This window comes from Halichoerus grypus, chromosome 2 (genome assembly GCF_964656455.1).
Source record: "Halichoerus grypus chromosome 2, mHalGry1.hap1.1, whole genome shotgun sequence".
Classification (NCBI taxonomy): Eukaryota; Metazoa; Chordata; class Mammalia; order Carnivora; family Phocidae; genus Halichoerus; species Halichoerus grypus.
Window position 1 is genome coordinate 40,779,531 of NC_135713.1, and position 22,670 is coordinate 40,802,200.

The 22,670-nt window shown below is 52.2% G+C and overlaps 1 protein-coding gene across 1 annotated transcript in view; it reads left to right on the plus strand.

The window, feature by feature from the left end:
• Positions 1-22,670, plus strand: part of AFAP1L1 (actin filament associated protein 1 like 1) — a 65,400-nt gene that overhangs the window by 21,734 nt on the left and 20,996 nt on the right. The window contains exons 2-12 of the mRNA XM_036080624.2: positions 4,543-4,671; positions 6,305-6,388; positions 7,161-7,258; positions 8,382-8,490; positions 12,202-12,327; positions 12,992-13,203; positions 15,126-15,305; positions 17,266-17,358; positions 19,834-19,927; positions 20,168-20,320; positions 21,729-21,940. Coding sequence (XP_035936517.1) covers positions 4,543-4,671; positions 6,305-6,388; positions 7,161-7,258; positions 8,382-8,490; positions 12,202-12,327; positions 12,992-13,203; positions 15,126-15,305; positions 17,266-17,358; positions 19,834-19,927; positions 20,168-20,320; positions 21,729-21,940 — 1,490 coding nt within the window. The remainder of the gene's footprint in view (positions 1-4,542; positions 4,672-6,304; positions 6,389-7,160; positions 7,259-8,381; positions 8,491-12,201; positions 12,328-12,991; positions 13,204-15,125; positions 15,306-17,265; positions 17,359-19,833; positions 19,928-20,167; positions 20,321-21,728; positions 21,941-22,670) is intronic.

Consider the following 22,670-nt stretch of genomic DNA (forward strand, 5'->3'; position numbering starts at 1 on the left):
GGCAAATAAATAAAATCTTTTAAATAAAAAAAATAAAAAATAAAATGCAGTTTCTTGGGTCTCAGTAGAGGGTCTACGGAATCAGAAGGCCCGGGTGGGAGGTCCAGGAATCGGCCTTTCCAACAACCCCCACTGGGAGAATCTTATTCTTGCTAAAATTTGAGGCTGCTGTCCTGGCGGTCTGTCTGAGGCCTGGCAGAACCACCTCGCCATATGCACTATACACATATGATTTCTCTCCAAATTAAATTCTGCGATCGTTTAAATCCCTGTGGTTTCAGTTCTCTGGCATTAAAGATGAAGCTGCCACGGAAGGCTTTGCCACATTCATTGCCCCTGAAAGCCAGCTTTTGGGGGGAGAGCTCAAAGGTACTACCTTTGAAGAGCCGAGCACTGGCTGAAAGCCTTCTTGTACCATGAGGTATAAGGGGCCCTCTGGGATGAGATCCTGCTTAAGTCAGGTAGATGCTCTGAGCCGCTTGTTTTCCTTCTCTGGATCTTTACCGTTAGGGCTCTGAAATTCACAAACAGTCCCAGTGCAGAGAGACCCACTGAGCAAGAATTTTAGCCCCCCAATAAGAGCCTTCCACCCATCCGGTGCGGGGACCCCAGGTCAGGAGCCCTGATGAAGTCATGGCCCAGAGCCCCCAGCAGGAGGGTTTTGAGGGGCTACTTGCCTCCTCCCTGCCCCAGCCTGGCCTCCACTGCTCTGAAACCATGTTTTCTGATGGAAGATTCTGGCACAGGGTGTACACTGTGAAGTCAGAACTGGGCTCAAGGCCTGGCCTTACCATTTACCAGCTGGGTGGTGTCACTTTTCTGAGCCTCCATTCCCTCCCTCATGGGACACAGAGCACAACACTACATCCCTCCTGTGCAGTTTATGAGCCTGAAATGAGAGGGTGCACCCTAATTGCCCAGCACACAGTCACTGCTCCGCCCTGGGGAAGGGTTCTCAACCATTTGCTGAGAAGTCCCCTGTGGCTCACGCTCCCTTCGCTAACCAACTTTGGAAATGCTGTGGGACTCCCCCTTGGCCACCTGCTGACTGCCGGGTCCTTCCAGGCCACAGATGCTGCCACGGGCATCTGCTTCTCCCAGGTTCCCTCAGTTCCCTCTTTCTTCTTTGCTCTGTTTGGACTTTTGTGATCACGTCTCCATTCAACAAAAACACTTAGAAGTCACGGTCCCATGTTAGGAATCCCATTAACAATCAGGGAAAAAATAAAGAGTTGTTAACAAAGCTTGGGTATTAAAACTCCCATCTGTCAATGCAGAGAACTCACTCAGAACCTAACTGTTCTTACTTTAGAAACAATTGCAACAAACCTCAAATTAGAAGCAGGAGAGCTTTTAGAAGCAGGAATGCTGCCGACATAAGCACTGGCTGATAACAGCAAGAATAAATCTTTGGGACCTCAGAGCGAAATGAGAGACAGAGAGGGTGGGAGGGAGGTGGGGAGAGAAGGAAGGAGGAATGGACACAGGGACAAGACTTAGCAATCCCAGGTCATTCATTGAAGGACGGCGATTCTCCGAAAGGTGTGGTTGGGGATGCTTCCTGGGAGTCCACAAGGTCAAAACTATTATATAGTACTCAGACCCAATATGCCTTTTTTCACTCCCATTCTTTCTATGTTTACAGTGGAGTTTTCCAGAGGTTGTGTTGCATGATGACACAGTAGCTCTGAAGGCCAATGGGATATGTGCCTGTGTGTTCTTGTGGTTTAAAATTTTCTCAGCTTTAATTGTTAATACAGTCAATATTGATAACTATGATCCCCATAAAACAAAAGTTATGTGGAGTCCTTGATAATTTTCTAATGTGCAAAGGAATCCCAAAGCCAAAAAGTTTCAGAGGGATAAAAGTCACTGTACCCCATAGCCTTGACATTCCCACATGATACCAGAGCAATGTCATGAATTTTCAAATAGGAACCATGGCTGCAGGCCACAAGAAAGCTCCCATGGTCCCCTGCGGTGCCTTCCCAGTAGCATTTACCATGGCCTCCCTCGTGAGTTATTACACGTGTGTGTGTGTGTGGGATGTGTGAGAGAGAGAGAGATAGAGACAGAGAGACAGAGACAGAGAGGGAGGGAGCATACCCACTGAAACAATATCTTATTCATTTTCTAATCCCCTGAGTGGCACATAATTAGGGCTCAGTCAATATCTTAGAACTGAGTTACTGACTTTCAGTGTATCTGGTGAGGGTGCCGGAGAGGTTTGTGATTCCATTTATAAAGATTTCCTTTGCAACAGCTAAAATTTACCTAAGATGCTTTTATGATTTTAAGTGGTTTCCTACTTCAAGGAGGGAAATCTACCCACCCAGAAGCCTTGCTCAGGTGGCATTGCCAGGGCTGGGGCTATGGAGGCAGGAGGGCCTCCAGGTCCCTTGCACTTGGGCCGTGAGGTGAGTCGCGCCCCCTGGCATTGTGCGACTCGACAGCTCTAGGAATCACACAAACGTGGAATTAGCCTGGCTCCACCTCTTTCACGCTGTGCAAACATCCCACAGCCTCCCTCGGCCTCAGTCCTCTTCTGGAACACAGGTATCCCAGCAGGACCTGCTCACAGATGAGGCAGGGCATACACAGTCCCTATCTCAGTGCCCAGCAGCAGAGAGAGCTCGTGAGGTGGTAGCTGACGGGATCAGCCTTTAGCTCATTTCCAACAGATTTCAGGTGATGATGGAATGCCACAGAGAGACGGCCACATCACATTTTTTCCAACAAGTGCCACTATCTGTACATACGATTCTATTTTTTTAAAAGTCCTGGCGTGGTCATCTGCTCATGCCCTCTCTCATCAAATACATATGGAGCACCAGCACTGAGCAGGCCCCAGACTAGATGCAAAGGAAGTTGAGATTCCAAGGGCAGTCTACCCTGCCTAGAGCCTCACAGCCTGCTGTGGGAGCAGACACTCCTGGAGACTCGCACAGCACAGATCAGCAAGGTAAATACAATGACAGCCACAACAGCTGACTTGGGATGAGCATTTACTCTGTTTGGGGAAAGGCACTTCTCATGCATGACCTAATTAATCTTCACAGCAACCCTCTAAGGCAGGTGTTATTATGACCCCCTGTATAGAGGTGGAAACTGAGTCATAGGCTAAGTAACTTTCGAAGGTCCCACAATTAATGAATGGAGCGTGAACGTGAACCTAGGCAGTCTGGCTCCGGGGCTGGTTCTCTTATGCACAATGTTATAGCCCCTCTACCACACGCAGACCTTGTAACTGTAAGTCAGAGTCTGGTTGTTTCCTTAGGAGGGCCCAGGGTGGAGAGAAGCACATGGGGCTGGGAGTCCAGAGACTATAAGCCAAAGGCCTGGCTCTTCTGTGGCCTCTGTGTGATTGCAAGCAAGACACTTCTCTTCTCTGAGCCTTGGTTTCTTCCTCTAAAAAATAGGTGTGAACATGGGACCTATCTCAAAACTTGTTGGTGGGGTTGTATAAAATACTGCAAGGCAATCTAGTGAGTGAGGGAGCCAGGGCCAGTCGAGGCTTCACTGGCTGTGTGACCCTGGAGGAGTTACTTAACCACTCTGAGCCATAAAATGCTTGGTAGTATATTTAAATGAGATTATAAGTATGAAGGGCTTAGCAAAGCTCACAAGAATCGTTTGACATGGTTAGCTTTTAGTATTCTGCACAAGTGACTAGCAAGTCACAAAGCAGGATAGTACTACTACTGTAACAAAGCTAGTCTAAGGCGAACCAAGTCCCAAGTTACTGTTTGGGACAGGGACACATCAATGACCTCATGGTTGTGGCATGCTCCAGTCTTTAAAAGACCATGTGCTGTAGGGTTTTGCAACTCCCGTGTGGTCTCAACCAGCGGGATCAGCATCACCCGGGAGCTCACTGGAAATGCAGAATCTCAGGTCCCGCCCCAGACCTGAGCCAGCCTCTGCATTTCGATGAGATCCCCAGGTAATTCCTCTATACACTCAAGTTTGGAAAACGCTGGTAGAGCATGGAAAGACTGGTGATAACGGTTTGGGGCCTGGGGTAGGAAGGGTTAATGTTTAGTTTGGCTCCCACCAACGCACCGGAAACAGAAGGTTCCAGAGATTGAAGTGTATGAACTGATGGGACAGGAAGGCTCCCTTCCTGCCTGTGTCCTGGATGGCGGGGGGCTCCAGCCTGGGACCTGCACTGAGCCTCGAGCCGCGGTGGGAAAGGACCCCTGGACCTGGACAGCCGAGGGCATGCTGGGACAAAGGCAGGCCTAAGAGCCTCTGCTCGGGCTGCTGGGCTCACAGTTGCCAGGCTGAAGCCCGGGGTGTCCGTCCTCAGGCCGAGGCCGTATGACGTCTGAGGCAGAGTGGGGAGGCCCAGAGGAACGTCATGGCTAACTGAGCAGGGCTCTCCCTCCGGAGCGGGTGGCCAGCCCTGGGACAGCTGTGGGAGGGCTGCTGAGGTCTCCGTGTTGCACCCGCCCTGCCCTCTGCCCACCGCGCTGCCCTGGCCTCTGGTGGGTGGGGGCGGGGCCGGATCCTGACCCCGGCCCCGCTGTGCTTCCTCCTCAGTGCTCGAGCAGCTGCTCCCTGAGCTCACGGGGCTGCTCAGCCTCCTGGACCATGAGTACCTCAGTGACACTGCCCTGGAGAAGAAGATGGCTGTGGCCTCCATCCTGCAGAGCCTGCAGCCCCTCCCAGGTCAGCCATCGGCACTCCGCCCCCAGCTCCTCAAGAACCTTCAGGAACTCCCCAGGGCCCGCGGCGCACGGAGGCCGGAGTCTCACAGCGTGGGCACCAAACACTTCCATGGCCTGGCCGGCGTCCCCGTCCCCTTTGTCGTTCTCCACCCTGGCCGGGCTCTTCGGCCCCCTCCATCCGCAGCCCACTGAAGCCCATGTCCACAGCTGCCACACCCACTCACACGCACAGCCCACACTCGTGCGCAATACTCCCGTGACGCACTGGGCACACTCGCCAACAGCGCGCTCGCGCAGCTCACGTGACCAGGACGCACAGCGCACCGCTCCCACGCCCCACACCCTCCCACGCGGCACACTCGCCAACAGCACGCTCGCACAGCTCACGTGACCAGGACGCACAGCGCACCGCTCCCACGCCCCACACCCTCCCACGCGGCACACTCGCCAACAGCACGCTCGCACAGCTCACGTGACCAGGACGCACAGCACGCCGCTCCCACACCCCACACCCTCACACGCGGCACACTCGCCAACAGCCCGCTCGCAGAGCTCACGTGACTAGGACGCACAGCGCACCGCTCCCACCCCCCACACCCTCACACGCGGCACACTCGCCAACAGCGCTCTCGCGCAGCTCACGTGACCAGGACGCACAGCGCACCGCTCCCACGCCCCACACCCTCCCACGCGGCACACTCGCCGACAGCGCGCTCGCGCAGCTCACGTGACCAGGACGCACAGCGCACCGCTCCCACACCCCACACCCTCACACGCGGCACACTCGCCGACAGCGCGCTCGCGCAGCTCACGTGACCAGGACGCACAGCACACCGCTCCCACGCCCCACACCCTCACACGCGGCACACTCGCCAACAGCGCGCTCGCGCAGCTCACGTGACCAGGACGCACAGCGCACCGCTCCCACGCCCCACACCCTCCCACGCGGCACACTCGCCAACAGCCCGCTCGCACAGCTCACGTGACCAGGACACACAGCACACCGCTCCCACACCCCACACCCTCACACGCGGCACACACGCCGCACACGCCCCCCCCACCAGCCCCACAGCCCCTCTGCCCCCCGTCCGTTTGGCAGCAAGGCCTCCCCGTCCACTCCCGCCTTTTCTCGACACCCCAGGTCAGCTCAGCGCTCAGTAAACTCAGACGGGCCGCCCTGTGTCCCGCAGTGTTGCGGGCGTCTGAGTGATGGGGGGCAGGGGCGTCCCCACCGGGTGACTCTCGGAGCCTCAGTTCCAGTGACAAAACAGGCCGATGTCATCAGCAGCCCTCACAGGACTGTGGGAGGGTAGTAGGGGCGGCAGTTTGCCACCCGTGCTCGGCCCTGTCCCCTGGCCGTCCCCGGAGCGCCTTAGCTGTTCTGTTTTCTACACTGGGCTCTGAGCATCCTTCCACTTGGAGAAGGAGATGCTCAGGAACGATGTAAAAATCAGAACAAAGCTTGAAAACCAGGGAACTCATTTAGGATGTGCACATGCTTTGTCAACGGTGCCGTGTCCTGAGTGGGCTTGAGTCCCAGTGGCGGGAGGGGGGAGACCCGGCCGTCGTCAGAGTGGGCAGCAGCAGACTGCCCCTTCTTCCTCACTGCTGACATGCTCCCCCTCTCCTCACAGCCAAAGAAGTCTCCTACCTGTATGTGAACACAGCGGACCTCCACTCCGGGCCCAGCTTCGTGGAGTCCCTCTTTGAAGAGTTCGGTAAGGCACCCTCTCCCAACCCCAGCTGGGAGCTGTCCCCTCCCTGAGTGTGCAGGCCCACTGCCCCAGTCTCCGGAAGGGTCCTCGGATTGGGTGGGGGCCTGGCTCTAGCGTTGCAACACTGAGTCACGTTGGGCAGGTCCCTTGACCTCTCTGGGCCCTGCCAGCTCTGAAAGTCTAGTCAAAATCTGTATGGTCACAGGAAGTCATCCCCAGGGTTTGAGGAAAGGTAGGGAGGAACATGCAGGCCAAAGAAGGTGCTGTCTCTCCTGCTGCTCACATCCACTGGTGGTGGCCGCCTGACCCCTGGGTTGAGCCGTCCTGCGCCCCAGCAGAGAGGGGAGCTGCCGGGGGCATCGTGGGCGTGGGAGCAGGCACACCAGGCGGTGGGCAGGGTGTGTGCGCCCCCTGATCCTTCCCGAGGGAAGACAGCACTATTCCGCTTCAAGGAAGCTGCGGGTCAGGTGAAAGTTGCAGGGATGGAGAGACTGACGGAAGACGCGGTGCCTTCATAACCCACTTCTTGAAAATCTCCAAAGCACCACACGAGATATCTCATTTGGCCCTCTTGATAACCCTGGCAGACAGACAAGGCGAGGGATTATTGGGACCGGTTTACAGAGAAGACCAAGTCTCAGAGTGATGAAGTCGCTTGCCCAGGGTTTCTAACGAAGGAGGTGGTAGAGGCCTCCTGACCCCAGATCCAGGCTTCTTCCCATTCTACCGTGCTCATCCCTGGCTTGCTCTGCCCCAATGGCCTGCCCCTCGGTAGACTGTGACCTGAGCGACCTCCGGGACATGCCAGAGGATGACGGGGAGCCCTGCAAAGGAGCCAGCCCTGAGCCAGCCAAGAGCCCGTCTCTGAGACACGTGAGTCATGGCCTGGGTTCCCACACCCTCCGGCCCTCTGTCCCTCTGAAGTGGCCAGTGAAGCTCTCCCCACAATGCTTGAGTCCCTCCTGCCTGTGCAGGATCCTGTTCTAAGGGGAGAAACAGGTTGTGAGAACATTTCAGTGACTCATTATGTGCTCACTGCGCCCACGCTGAGCAGGGATAATGTGGTGAACTGATCTGTCAGTTCAGGCACAAAGGACGTTCCCCACCCCAACTTCTGATTGCCATAATAAACGTGGAGTGCGAGGAAAGCTCCGGACCAGGGCTTGGTGGCCTCTGCCCTCCTCCTGCTGCCATGTGGTCTTAAATAAATCACCTCCCCTTTCTGAGCCTGTTTTTCACTTACAAAATAAAGGTTTGGATCATATCTAGGGTTCCCAGCCTTCATCCACGGAATTAAGGCAAAGGGCCGGTAATCATATCAAACACTCTCTGTCAACTGCATAATTCAGTATCATCATCACCATCCAATGGTACCAACTGTTGACCCCTTACTACGTCCTTGACATGCTCACAATAGCTGAATGAGGTTGGCACGATTGTTATCCCCATTTTACAGGTGAGGAAATGAGACTTAGCTAAGCGACATGTCAGTGCCCACAGCTCATAAGTGACAGAGCTTAATCCCGGTGAAGCAGGGGTGCCGTGGCCCCAGAGCCTAAGCTCTTAGCCACGAGGCCGTGCTGCCTCACTAAGTAACGTGTCTTCCACGTACCTGTCTTGCTGTTCCTCACAGGTATGTAGATGTGGTTGCAGAGCATTGCAGAACTCAGAGCAGTTTTTGATCACTTTGCATGCACTTACTTAATTAAAAGCCTGACTACACCTATGTGGCACTCCACAAAACTTTTAGATCTTGCGGAGAAGCCCTGATGCTGAAATAAGTTGGGCAAGAAATAGAGGACCAAGCAAACTCTCAGGGTTCCCACCTCTGCCTTCTGCCACCCTGTCAGAAGTTCCGGCTTCACCTTCAGAACATGCATCCCGCCTCCTCGGGGCTCCTGCCTCTCTCTGCCCCAGCCTCCTTGCCGTCACCCCACCCGCTCCCTCTGCTCTCCTGGCCTTCTTGGTCTCATCTGCCTCCGTTGTCCCCCTTCAGGCAGCTGACCTGCCTCCACCGCTTCCCCAAAGGCCTCCGCCCGAGGACTACTATGAAGAGGCCCTTCCCCTGGGCCCGGGCAAGTCCCCTGAGTACATCAGCTCCCACAGTAAGTTCTGGTCCCCCAGGGGGGACTCCTCTACTAAAGCTCCCGTGTGTCCCTCTAGGGCTGGAGCTCCAAGCCCGGCACTGGCCCAGCCCTGCCCACATCCTGGGGAGAAGCTGCCTGAGCCCCTGGCCTCTCTAATGAAGGCCTGGGGAGGCCAGTGGGCCTAGCCCCAGGGATCAGGGGCTTGGTTCCAGCCCCAGTTCTGTGCGGTCTTGGACAATCCCCTTCCCTACTCTGAAAATAAGAAGGGGCTGGATACATGCATATAAATGTGCGGGGACAGAGGTACACAGATGGCCACTGAAGCTGGTGCTCCCCCACGTGCTCCTCCTCGGTGGACCCGGTGAACCGGTTTGTACTTCAGCCTGGCCACACCTGAGAGGAGAAGTAAGTTATAAAGTGAACGTGTGGGGTAAAAAAAGCACGTGGCCAAAACCAAAAGGTCTTCCTACTGTGGGCACCCCAGGGAATTCACATCTCTTAAATTGGCCACAAAGGAGAGTCTCTGGATTTGGACTCCTCTTTCCATCGGTTCCCTCCAGCACTGAAACAACTGGCCGTTTTTTTGAGGATCAGATAAGTCACTGGCTTAGATATAGAAACTTAACATCACACACAAGAAACTATATTATGGTTTTTGGGTGACCCAGCATTTGTAGTTGAACTTTTATAAGATAATGTTTATGTGGTGCTCTACTCTCATTCAGTAGCACAGTGGAGTATTTTCCAACTGCCAAAAAATAAATGAAATAGGTCTGTCTGTGCTGATCAGAAATGAATTCCAAGATACCTTCGTTGATAAAAACCTCGAACACAGAATACTGTCTATTATATGATTCCATTTGTTCCTTAATACGGTACACACACACTCATGCGTTCATTTTAGCAATTTTTCTAGGATATGCAAGAAACCGGGAACAGTATTTCCCTGTAGAAATCTGGGTGAAGGGAACATAATATTTTCCCATTCATACTCTTGTACTGATTGTGCTTATCACCATGGTCATATTTTTTTTTTTATTGTAACAAAATATACATAACATAAAATGGGCCATTTCAACCACTTTAAAGTGCCCAATCAGGGACATTTAGTACACTCACCGTGTTGGGCAGCCATCGGCTCTACCCAGGGTAGTTCCCAGACATTTTCATCACTCAAGGGGGAAAGCGCATACCCATTAAGCAGTCACTCTCATTCCCCCTTTTTCCCTGAGCCTCTGGCAACCACCAATCTCCTTTCTGTCTCTATGGATTGGCCAATTCTGAATATTTCACATAAATAGAACCATACAATGTGTGGCCTCTGGTGTCTGGCTTATTTCCCTTAGTATAACGTTTTCAAGGTTAACCCGTATCACTGCATGAATCAGTATTCCTCTCCTTCTTAGGGCCACATCATCGTCCATTGTATGGATAGACCACATTTTGTTGAGTCAGTTGATGGACATTTGGGTTTTTTTCCTCCTTGGGCTACTGTGGTATATTATTTTTAGGATTAATCAACTAGTTAAAACAAAGTGAAATGGTGGGGTTGGACCAGGTGATCAGTGGCTCTCTTCAGCCTTGAAAGTCTTGCGGTCTGTGTTGCTGTAAGCAGCTGTTTGGATGTGAAGCAGCTGACTTTGTTCTATTTTATCCACTTGAGGACAGGAGAGGAAGGTGAGGACAAAGTGCTGCTGGGCCCTGAATCCCAGGTCAAACCCCTCGGCTGGGTGAAACTGTTCTACCTCCCCAGGGAGCTCACACTCCTCTCCCATGGGGCCGCGGGGATCCTGGGCCAGGAGGGAAGGGCAGGCCTCAGGAAGGGCCAGGGGGCTGGACCAGGGAGAGGGTGCCAAGCCCGTCGGGGAACATCCTTCCTCTTACACAGTGACCAGCCCAGCCAGGTATTCAAGAGCGCTGCCCCGGGTGTCCCCTCCCTCTTCCCCATCGCACCCCTGCCCCCCCGCCCCACCCATCCATCTCACAGGATATTACCGGCATCTGAGGCCTCAGAGGACCTGCTGGGAAGGGCAGGCTCTGCTCATCACTTGGGAGACAGCACTTGGTATCCCAGTCGTTGGGAATTTCAGTGCTGCTGTCCTCAGGAAACAGATGGATGGCAGGGGCTGGGAGCCCAGAGCAGCACTTTGAAGAACAGTGTGGTACGAGAGCCAGTTGGACTGCATGAAGGAAGTCTTCCTGGAAGAGGGGATGTGCATCTATTCCCTGAGCTGACAACCTCAGTTCTCATGCAGGTTCTGACCCTAGCAAACGGTGTATGGCTGCAGGGCTCCCATCTGTAAAATGGGGCTCATACCTACCTCCCTGCTTTGTAGGAATCAAAGGAGATGGTAATAATAATGACATCTGGCATCTGTCCAGCACATTCTATGTGCCAGGCACTGTGCCAAGAGCTTATATGCATTGTAGCACTAGTCCGAGGTGGGAACTGGTCCCGTCACCGTAGGTGAAGACCATGAAATGCAGAGAAACTGGGGGCTTTTATTTTTTTTATTTTTTTTTTAGATTTTGTTTATTTACTTGTCAGAGAGAGAGAGCAAGAGAGAACACAAGCAGGGGAATGACAGAGGCAGAGGGAGAAGCAGGCTTCCCGCCGAGCAGGGAGCCCGATGGAGGGCTCGATCCCCGGACCCTGGGACCATGACCTGAGCCGAAGGCAGACGCTTAACCGACTGAGCCACCCAGGCGCCCCCAAACTGGGGGCTTTTATAGCCATAAATGGTGGTGACAGATTTCACCTCAAATCTGGTCAAACCCAAAGCACGTGCCCTTAACCCACTGACCTTCAGAGTATGCCCCAGGGGCCATCTGCATCAAAATAACCTTAATTGTTTAAAAAAAAATCCAATTTCTTGGAGTTCCATATAGTTTCCATTTGTACATGTTTTTTAATGTCCTGTTAAATAGGTTTTTTTTAAATGCAGATTCCTCAGCTCAGCCCACACCCACACTGGTGAATCAGAATCTCTAGGGAGACGGTCCAGGGATCTGCATTTTAAAGAGACCCCCAGTAATTCTGATGCAGAATACAGTTTCAGATAGCACCCCCCACACCCCTGCACTGTGCTGCCCCTGAGCGTGAGTGTGCTGGGAACATTCCATGCAGGGAGCTGTTGTGTTCACTATTGTATGAGCTATTACCATTAGCTCCTCTAGTCCAGGTCCTCCCCGTAGTCACAGAAGTTTAGGGGAATCTCCATCACAAGAGGGAGCATACGCATCAGGAAGGGAGCAGAAGGACTGAAGTGGCAGAAGATGAGGGGGGCTGAGCCCAGGCAGCTGGAGCACCACTTCTTGCAGTATAGGGACGAGGGCTATGACCAAGACACACACACACACACACACACCACCACCACCACCATCCCACCGCTGTGGGATCACTGAGGAGGGGCTGACTATTCTCTGTCTGAGAAGGTCAGAAGAAAGATCTTTGAGCTGGGTATTGAAGGATGAGTAGGAGTTCTCTAGCAGAAGCTAAGAGAGCACACGGAATAGCATGAACACAGCCCTGGAGGTGTGACAGGCCCAGCAGGGCAGCTTCTGGTGACAGAAACACAGAGAGCTTGTGGGAAGCTGGAGCAGATGACATGCAGAGAAGAGGCCCCTCACCCTGGCCAGGGAGCTGCACTCTCTCTTCCCCAAGGAGGGGCATGTTGTCTGGGGTCTTCCCCAGCCACGGCCCCTGCAGTCTGCCTGTCTTTCTCCAAGGTGCCGCTCCTTCTACCAACCCCACAGATGGCTGCAGCCCAGCCCACTCCATCATGGATGGCTACTACGAGGATGCAGACAGCAGCTACCCCACGACCAGGATGAATGGGGACCTAAAGAACTCCTGTAAGTACCGAGAAGGTGTTCAGAATGGTCCTGTCCTCAGAGAGAAGGCTTTGACCTGACCATTGGCATGCACATGCATACCAGCCCCTCTGGGTTACCACAGAGGCCCCAAGCCCTTGTACTCATGACCCTCGGGTTCAGTGGAAAGGCATGGGAGTTGGGAGCCCTGGATCTAGCCATTGCCCTGACCCTTGGTGACTGACTTTGAATGAGGCGTTTGTTCTCTTTGAGCCTCCAGTTGCCTTCTGTATAAAGTGGGGATTTGCTGGGTGCTGTGAGAGTCACCTGAGACTAAGGACACGGAGATGATGGGGTATGACAGTAGCTGATGTTAGTGGAGTACTCACCAAGTGCCAGACACTGGGCTGAATGCTCTACAGTCCCTGATCCTAAGAACCTGATGAGGTAGATACTGTCATTGATTGTGACCATTTTACTGATAAGAAAACTGAAGCTCTGAGAAGTGAAGTCACCGAGGTCGCAAAGCCACCGGTAAATCTACACAACACTGTGCCCGTGTGGGGGTGTAGAGATCACCATGGTCACACCTCATGCCCACCCCCTCCTGGTCCTCGAATCCCAGGGTAAGGACACCTGCAGAAGGGTAAGAAGGTGCCTCCCAGGCGAGGACACAGTAACGGGCCCTTTCCCGTGGCTCCCGCAGACAATGACTCTGACCCAATGAGCAGCTCCTACGAGTCCTATGATGAGGAGGAGGAGGAAGGGAAAGGGCCACAGCCCACGCACCAGTGGCCCTCGGAGGAGGCCTCCATGCACCTGGTGAGGGACAGCAGGATATGTGCCTTCCTGCTACGGAAAAAGCGCTTCGGGCAGTGGGCCAAGCAGCTGACCGTCATCAAGGAGGACCAGCTCCTGGTGAGTGGCCGCGGAAGTGTGCCTCTAGGCCTCACATGGACTTACGTGTGTGTGTGCGCGCGTGTACGTGTGTGTGTGTGTGTGCAGGCATGTCTGCCTCTGTTCCTCTGGGTTTGCTTTGTGCACAGAGGCTCAGTGCTTCTGAGATCAGGGCTCTCCCACTGGAACAGAATGAACACACACACACACACACACACACATACTCAAAGACCTGATATAGACTTTACCAAGTTTTTGTTTCTCCAGGAATGAATTTTTTATCAGTTTAAAACAATGTTTATTGTTTTCATAATGCAACTAAATGTGTTTATGTATAAAACTAGGGAAAAACATAATGAAAATGATTTTTGAAGCCACCTAAAATCCCATCGACCAAGAGCTAACCACTGTTTTTTTTTTTTTAAGATTTTATTTATTTATTTGACAGAGAGAGAGAGACAGCGAGAGAGGGAACACAAGCAGGGGGAGTGGGAGAGGGAGAAGCAGGCTTCCCACTGAGCAGGGAGCCCGACGTGGGGCTCGATCCCAGGACCCCGGGATCATGACCTTAGCCGAAGGCAACGCTTAACAAATGAGCCACCCAGGCGCCCCTACTGTTAAGTTTTAATATCCATGTTTCTACTCTCATTTCCATTCATTTGCCTTTTCTAAAACTGAGCCCATGCAGCACTTACTATGGAACTTGCTTTCTTAGTTTTTTTTTTTTTTTAATTTGCCATCTCTCATCGCCATCATTTCATAAAAGAAAATATACCTTTAATTCCAGAGTAGGAATACAGACATAATTTCAGAAAAAAATTATTAGTTCTTTACCCCAAAATCCATTCAGAAGTCTTATCCAACATATATCCACTTGAAACATGATTTTTTTCTCATCCTGGAGCAGTGAAAAGCTCACCCCAGGCCAGAACCAGTCCAAAGGTCATGATTTATTTCTTCCCACTCCTTATGCCATTTTTTTCTTGAAATATTGCATTGGTTAGGATCTCCAACACAATGTAAATAGAAGTGGTGAGAGCAGGCGTCCTTGTCTCAGTCCAAAGCTCAAAGGGAAAGTTGCAATAATTCACTATTAAGGCTGATGTTTGCTGTGGGTGGTTTGTAGAAGCTCCTTATTATCATATTAAGGAAGTTCCCATCTATTTCTCTAGTTTGGTAAGAGTTTATATTACAAACTGGTGGAGAATTTTACCAAATGCCTTTTCAGTTTCTATTGAGATGTGGCTTTTCTCCTTATTTTCCATTAATATGATGAATTATAGGGTTGGTTTTTGAAGGCTAATGCATTCTTGCAATCCTAGAATAAACCCTATTTCGTCTTGATACAGTATGCTTTTATATGTGTCTAGATTCTATTTGCTAGTGGTTTTTTGAGGGCTTTTGCAACCATGTTGAGATTAACCTATCATTTTCCGTTTTTGTAATGTCATTGTCAGGTTCTGGTATCAAGGTAATGCTGGCTTCATAATAAGAACTGGGAAGTGAGGGGGTCCTTATTGATAAACTATTGACTTCCCAAGCCCAACCCTCCACCTCTGCTAGAATTCTCTCTCCCACATTCCTGCTAGGTAGCACATTAGTAGCAGGGAGCTGGCTTCCTTGCAAGCCAGCCTGTTTCTTCTCTGGTTCTTTAGACTAGAATGGTCTTCCTAGTATTGTGCTAAAATCTGCCTCTTCCTAATAGGTGGCTGTGCCCCTGGGGCCCCTCGGTAGCCCTTGAGATCTGAAGGTTGTCCAAATATGCCCCCCTTCCAGGCTTCTTTTCTCTGGGGTGAATAGCCACAGCCCCTATCTTCATGCAGTGCCCACAGCTGGGCTGGGGTGGGGAGGGGGTAGGTCGAGCTCCCCCAAGTCTTTGTGTGAGGGCATCTCCCTCCTCTGCCCTCCAGTCCAGAAGGGTGAGCCCTTCTCTTCCTGTCCAGTGTTACAAAAGCTCCAAGGACCGGCAGCCGCATCTGAGGCTCACGCTGGATGTCTGCAGCGTCACCTACGTGCCCAAGGACAGCCGGCACAAGAGGCACGAGCTGCGCTTCTCCCAGGGGGCTACCGAGGTCTTGGTGCTCGCACTGCAGAGCCGGGAGCAAGCCGAGGAGTGGCTGAAGGTACATGGCACCTGCCCTTCCTTTCCCCCTTCCCCAGGTCCAGCTTTCAGCCAGGTGGGCTCCAGTCCCTGGAAGAACAGGCCTTGCTCAGGGGAGGGGTGGCGATCAGAACCCTGTGCATGGCTAGGGCTGACATGTGGAAGTGGGCTTCAGACATCTCCAGGAGACAGACCTCAGGCTGAAGTAATGCCTTCTTTCTAGTGATTTGAATCCTCTAACATCCTCACTGTGGGCTTGTCTAGCCTGCATTTGTATACCTCCTGGAATGCGGAGCTTAATATCTTTGAAGGAAACACATTTTATCATTAGATAAGCTAAACCTTTAAAAAAATTAAAAAGAGGAAATCCTTCCTGTCTTAGGTGAAATGTGTATCCTCGGAACAACCACCTGTGGCCCAGCTTCCACATCTTGCCTCGGACTGTAGAACAATTAGTTACTGTGTACTGAGCGCGTATTTTGTGCCATGCATTGTGCTAACAGCGTTACATACTTGACCTCATTTACTCTTTGCAATGGGACTATTATCGTTTACATTTTACAGATGAGGAAACTGAGGCCTAGGAATCTTCTGTGACTTGCCAAAAGTCACCCAACTAAGTTGTCAGGGCCAAGAGTAGAAGTTACCAAGGAAATCTACTCCAAAGGCCATAGGCAGGGTGGCACAGTGATGACAAGGGAGGACTTTGGTGGCACACAGACTTGAGTTCAGGTCCCAGGCCTAAATGGCACTTACTGGCTATGTGATCTTCAAATGACTTTGCCTATCTGTGCCTCAGTTTCCTCTTCTGTAAAATGGTTCTTATAAAGATTCTAGAGAGCATTTAATATAGTGCTGCCAGACAGTAAGTACTCAGTAACTGTGAGTGATCACTGTGTCCTGGTGGTGGAGCCACCATCCCCAGTCCCTTACTTCGGGCCGCCATGTCCCTGCACCCTGGCCCGCTTCCCCTCTGGCACCTTTCTCCCTCATCCTGTGATCCTCCTGCTGGGACAAAGAAACCAGACACCTCCCTCCCTCCCCATCCTCCCTTCCTTCCTGTGATAACCAGCTCTCCCCCTGGGAGGTTTAGTGCTGCTCATTATCTTTGTCTCAGGGGGGGAAAGAAGGGAGAGAACCTGCCTGCTGGGGGAGGCTCTGCCCTCCAGGGGCCGGGTGGGCCAGAAGAAGGCGCCCTAGACTGGTGACTGAGACTGGAGCAAGCCTGGACTAGAGACTGTGTTGACGTCCCGATACGGGGAGGTCATTAGCCCAGAGATTCAGGGCAGGCAACCACGGCTTCGCTTCTCGGAGCCCCATCATTCTCTTCTGTGATGTGGGGATCCCAGTTGTCTCTGCCCCTCGAGGCCGCTGTGTTAATACAACAAGATAATCCATGTAAAACCGCAGATGGGTGAGCAACAGGTGACGGCCGCCATTATTTCATGGTCTGGATGTTTCTGCAATGGGAGTGAGTGCCCTGGAATCTCCATGTCCACACCTTTGAAATGGAGGGGGTAGCCCCCGGCTGCCTGCAGGCTGTTGCCAAGGTTCCACACTGTCACGGGAGCCAGTCCCTCGTGCTTGTGCGGGGGGTCCTGGGTCATGTGGCCCTTCACACCCACGATCTCACTGGTCCTCAGGCAACCCAAGGACGTAAGCAGAGGACAGTATTATCCCCATGTGACAGACAGGGAAACTAAGGCCCAGAGGAGGAAAGTGGCTTTCACAAGACTGCACAATTGATTAGCAATGGAGCCCGGTCTAGAAGCCATGCCTCTTGTTCCCCAGCCCCCTCTCTTTTCAATTCAAGGGGAAAGCCTGTTCAAACCCTGATGTGCAGGAGGCCACATCAACCCATTCCCACTGCCCAGGGATCTCAGCCCCGCTGCTCGATGGCCCTGACTGCACAGACCCCATTCTTCCTTCTGCCTCTACGGTACCCCTGCCCACCTGCTCACGGCTGTGCATCCTCTCCGCAGGTCATCCGAGAGGTGAGCAGGCCTGCCGGGGCGGCTGAGGGCACAGACGCGCCCCAATCCCCAGTCCTCCTGTGCAAGCTGGACCTAGACAAGGTATGTCCTCCGTGCCAGGCAGCGGGGACTCAACACGGGCTCTGCCCCGGGGGGAACCACAGGCCGGTGGTGAAGCCAGGCACCTGCCTCAGACAAGCCATGTGTGCCCCGCTTGGAGCTGGCACAAGTCGGCGCTCAGTCTGTGTCTCCTGAATGAATGCAAGCATGAATGAATGAATACCCACGTCCAAGGCTCAGTGTGAGCCCGAGGAGGGAGTGACTAGCCCCGCCAGGACAGGAGGAGGTCACAGTTGAACGGAGCCATGAAAAGCAAATTGGAAGCTGTCAGAGGAGTGTACCCCACTGGGACGGGAGTGAAGTGGACACTTGGTAGTTGCTCAGGCAGCCGCTTTGCCGGGTGCCGGTGGGTGATCAAGGGAGTCAGCCCCCAACCTACACACATGAGTCTTGCACGACGTAATAAAGGTTAATATTTCTAGAATATGACTGTGTGGCCAGCAATGTCTGGTAGGCTTTACACGTATTACCTACTTTCATTTTTATGACAGCTCTTTGACAAGTTCCGTTTTCAGATGAGGAAGCTGGGACACAGAGAGGCTAACCCCGAGTCCCATAGTTAATAAGAAGCAGAGCAAGGATGTATACCTAGACACCTGGCTCTTGATGACTTTGCCCCCCATCTCTCAAGGGGGCCGAGCTGAGCTCTGCTTGCTGAGTCATTCGTGAGCCCCGTGCCCCAGGCATTGTGCTGACCACGCAGGTGCAAAGCTAACAGTAGTTCACACCCACCCTGCGCCACCCCCCCCCCGGGGGGGTCTGACACAAAAGCCCAGCTGCGTGAGCGCTGGGAGGGAAAAGCACCAGGTACCCTGGGAGCGTCTGCCAGGGGCCTGCTCTTGTCTTAGGTGTCAGGGAAGTTTCTCTGAGAGAGCACATTTATGATGAGGGTGAACAACTAGAAAGGAGGGGGACAGAAAGGGCATTCCAAGCTGAGGGAGCAGGCCCCGGAGCAGGGGGAAGCAAATGGAAGGTGGCCAGTGTGGCTGGATTCAGACAGAAGAGGGCTCATTTGGCCTATTAGAGTGGTCCTTTCTAGGACCTTTCCAACTGCAGTGAAGGGGACAGGGGTTCACGCTGGCTGGAGGGGCAATGGGGGAGGGGGAGGGAAGCTGGCGCCTGTGTTAAGCGGAGAGCCTGCTTCTCCCTCTCTCGCTCCCCCTGCTTGTGTTCCCTCTCTTGCTGTGTCTCTCTCTGTCAAAATAAATAAATAAAATCTTTTAAAAAAGAAAGAAATACCTACCATCCGTATACCATTGCAGGGCAAATAGAACCATACGTTGTTTCACAATTTACAGGGGAGATCCTTTATACTTTCAACAGATCTATCCCAATTCTGACAGTTGCCATGTTTCCAGCCTTTGGAAATTGAGGGAAGCCCAAGGCCTCTCTTGTCTCTCCAGGCCCCCAAGTTCTGTGCTTATAGCAAAGCATCCCTGAGCCTGGTCTGGGAGGTCCTTGGCAGGAAAGGTGGAGAGGCCTCAGAGCCTGTTCTACTACTTTTTAAGTGGGTTGGTGCCACTTTAATCCTGTCCCAAGTCTAACTGGCACCATTTAGCTTTTTAAAGCAAGGTGGCAGCACACTATGCAGGTGTGAGAGATGATACCATCTGTTGGCTCCCTGGAAAAGGATGTGATTCAGGCGAGAAAACTTGGGGCGAGGAAAGAATTTTCCCGAGTTCCCATGACTAACAGGTGGTACCAGGGACAGAATTTCTTTGAAGGTCCATCTGACTCTGCCTCGCCACCTCCGTAGTACCTACTAGGCACTTAACTGACCTTGTCTGGATGAGTGAATGAACGGACGGACGAGCGATGGGTCCAGGGTCAGCATATGAGTAAAGTTCTGTTGGTTACGATGGAGTTGCTGCTATGGTGTGTGTGCATGTCTTCACCACCCTCCTACCCGAGTCAGGACCATGAAGACCCCTCTGTTGTCACTGTTCACATTTCCTGGTCACCAAGTCCTGCCATAACTATTTTGAACACGCCAACTCTTCCCTTTTTCTACATCTTGTCATCTTAGCTCCTTCTTTTACCACGTCCCACCTTGCCCTGGATGACACTCTCTAATGTGGCACTTTGGCTGATAGTCTGTCCCCACGATGCCACCAGAGGTCACTTCCTAAACCAGCTGCATTACATTAGAATCCTATTTAAGTACCTTCCCAGACCCTGTCACCTACCGAATATGGGACATCCTAGGAATTTATTACAATGCGTTGCAACTAGGTACGTGGCTCCCCAAACGGATGATGAGGGATTCAAAGGTACAACTGTCCTAAGTCAGCCTGTCTTCCCCAGACCTAGAATAGTGTCAGGCACAGGAGAGGTGCGGACAAATATTTGTTAGGCAATCATTGTGTGCAGAGGTTGGGGGGATTGAACCAACAAAGGGGGACTTCTGAGTGTGCCCTCTGACATGGGGCTCTCTGTGTGTCCCCCCCCCCCCCCCAGAGACTGTCCCAAGAGAAGCAGACCTCAGACTCGGACAGCCTGGGCCTGGGTAACAGCTGTTCTACTCTAGGCCGCCGGGAGACCTGCGACCACGGTAGGAGCCTCTGGGGACTCAAGCCGGAGAATGCCACAGCTGGGAGGGGCCTTGCATAGGGATACGGTGCAGAGCAGGTCCTGACGGCTCTGGAGATCTGGGGAAGGTCACCTGGCCTGTCCACACTTGCAGTTGCAGCCAGGCCCCAGGCAGGCTGAAAGGGCCGTTGGGAAGGCTGGTGTGGGTGGGTCTGGGACTTGGGGCTCCCTCCCTTCCCCTAACCCATCTCCATGGCAACAGGCAAAGGGAAGAAGAGCAGTCTGGCAGAGCTGAAGGGTTCAATGAGCAGGGCTGCGGGCCGCAAGATCACCCGCATCATCAGCTTCTCCAAGAAGAAGCCGCTGGCTGATGACCTGCAGACATCCTGCCCCGACGAGGAGGTTCCATGCTGTGGTGGGTCCTGGGCACTGGGAGAAGGAGAGTCAGACCCTGCTGCTGTGCGCCCCCGGGCTAAGCCAGAAAACCCTCTAGGCCTCTTACACCTTGCTCCCAGGGCAGAGGAGAGAATCCTGCCTAACCCCGACTCCATCAACAATCCATGCCTTTACATCACTTCTCTCCGGTGAGGCCCTAACACTCAGGAAAAGGAAAAGCCACCTGACTCTCCTATCTCTGTGTTCCCGGCGACCTCAGCTCCAATCACTGCCCGTCTGTGGGCCTCAGTTTCCTCCACTATGATGGGAGGAGAGTGTCTTATTTCCTCCCAGCACATAACATGCCAGGTGTGTAAGTTATAACCCAGTCTTATAAGGAAATGGATAAAAATATTTAAGTACTTACAAATGCATTCAGCGTGAGTTAAACATGGTTATAAATGCCTTCAATGTGAGTTTAACATGGTTTGGAAGGGAAGATATATTATTCTGTTTTCATTAATGCAGTGTTCCATGTACTGGACTCCAATAGAAAATTCTGTATTTTGTTGGGTTTTTTTGTTTTGTTTTTGTTTTGTTTTGTTTTGTTTGTTTAAGATCTTATTTATTTATTTGACAGAGAGAGATAGCGAGAGCAGGAGCACAAGCAGGGGGAGTGGGGGGGGAGAAGTAGGCTTCCCGCTGAGCAGGGAGCCCGATGCAGGGCTTGATCCCAGGACCCTGGGATCATGACCTGAGCTGACAGCAGATGCTTAACGACTGAGCCACCCAGGCACCCCAGAAAATTCTGTATTTTGGATATGCAGTGATATTCCCTTAAACCTGAAAAAATAGTATAAAATCACATGGCTATAAATAATTATTTTGTAACCAGTAAATCAGGGCATGTTATGGGAAAAAATTATTTAAATCTAAAATGTTGAGTGAATTCTAAACCCATTGGTCATCAGCCTGTGCCTTGCTCATTTTAGAATTCTTTCTCTTGGCTAGACACTTTTGTTCCCACATGCTGCCACCAGGTGTCAGCATCACCCATTATTTTCTGTCTCACTAATAGTTCTGCTATTTTGGGAGGAGGAAAAGCAAAAGGGATAATAGTTGTGTCTTTTACTCACCTCTACAGTAGTCCCCTGCCCTTTTCACCAAGCTGGGTATGGTACAAAGGCTGGGTATCAGTATATGAATGTGATCATCAGTCCCCATTTCAGATAAGGAAATGAAACTCAGGGAGAAGAGGGTGCCAGAGGTCACAGGCCCAGAGAGAGTGAGCTGATCCAGGACCCACAAGGCCTCTTTCCAGCTAGAGAACGAGGGTTGTCCAGGCGCTTGTCCCCAGGGTGTAGACCCATGCAGACTCACAGCCCCCACCTTGGGTTTCCCCAGGGCCAGGCTGTCAGGAGGTCACCCCGCTGGTCTCCCCCTCCCAGGCTATCTGAATGTGCTGGTGAACCAGGGCTGGAAGGAACGCTGGTGCCGCCTGAAATGCAACACTCTGTACTTCCACAAGGATCACACAGACCTGCGGACCCATGTGAATGCCATTGCTCTCCGCGGCTGTGAGGTGGCCCCAGGCTTTGGGCCCAGACATCCATTTGCCTTCAGGATTCTGCGCAACCGGCAGGAGGTTGCCATCTTGGAGGTGAGAGGAGAGAATCCAGGTGGTTCTTGGTGGTGGCAGCTGAGAGGAGGTTTGGCCTGGGTGTGGGCTTTTGTCTTGGGGGCCTTGCTAACTGACATTACAGGGACTGAGGAAAAAAGGAAAGTAAGCCCACCTGCTGCCAAATGACCGAGAATGACTGCCAGTGAAAATACAGGACACCCACTTAAATTGGAATTTCAGATAAACGACAATGGTTTTAATGCAAGTATATCCCATGTGATATTTGGTATATACCTATACTGAAAAAGTATTCGTTGTTTATCTGAAAGTCGAATTTAACAGAGCATTCTGCATTTTTATTTGTTAAATCTGGCAACCCTAGAACCGAAGTTTGTTTATTCTCCCCTGTCTTAAAATCCCAAGCCTGAAAGGCATCTAGTCTGATCTAACCTGGATCTGATTCTGGAATCCCCTCTAAAACCTTCCTACCAGTGGCCGGCTGCCTCAGATCAACCACTGCTCTTCAAGGCAGCCTGCCCCTCCCATGAAGCAGCTACATTTTTAGAAAGGTGTTCTCCACACTGAGTTGAAATCTTTAAGCTCCGTGAAGGCAGTAACCATGCCTGTTCTGCATACTTTTGGTTTTTCCAGAACCCAGCATGATGCCCAGCCCATATTAAAGGCTCAATTACTATTTGTTGAACAAATGGCTGAATGAAAATGTGATTTCATCCCACCCATTCACGGTTGTTCCTACCCAGTGGTACTA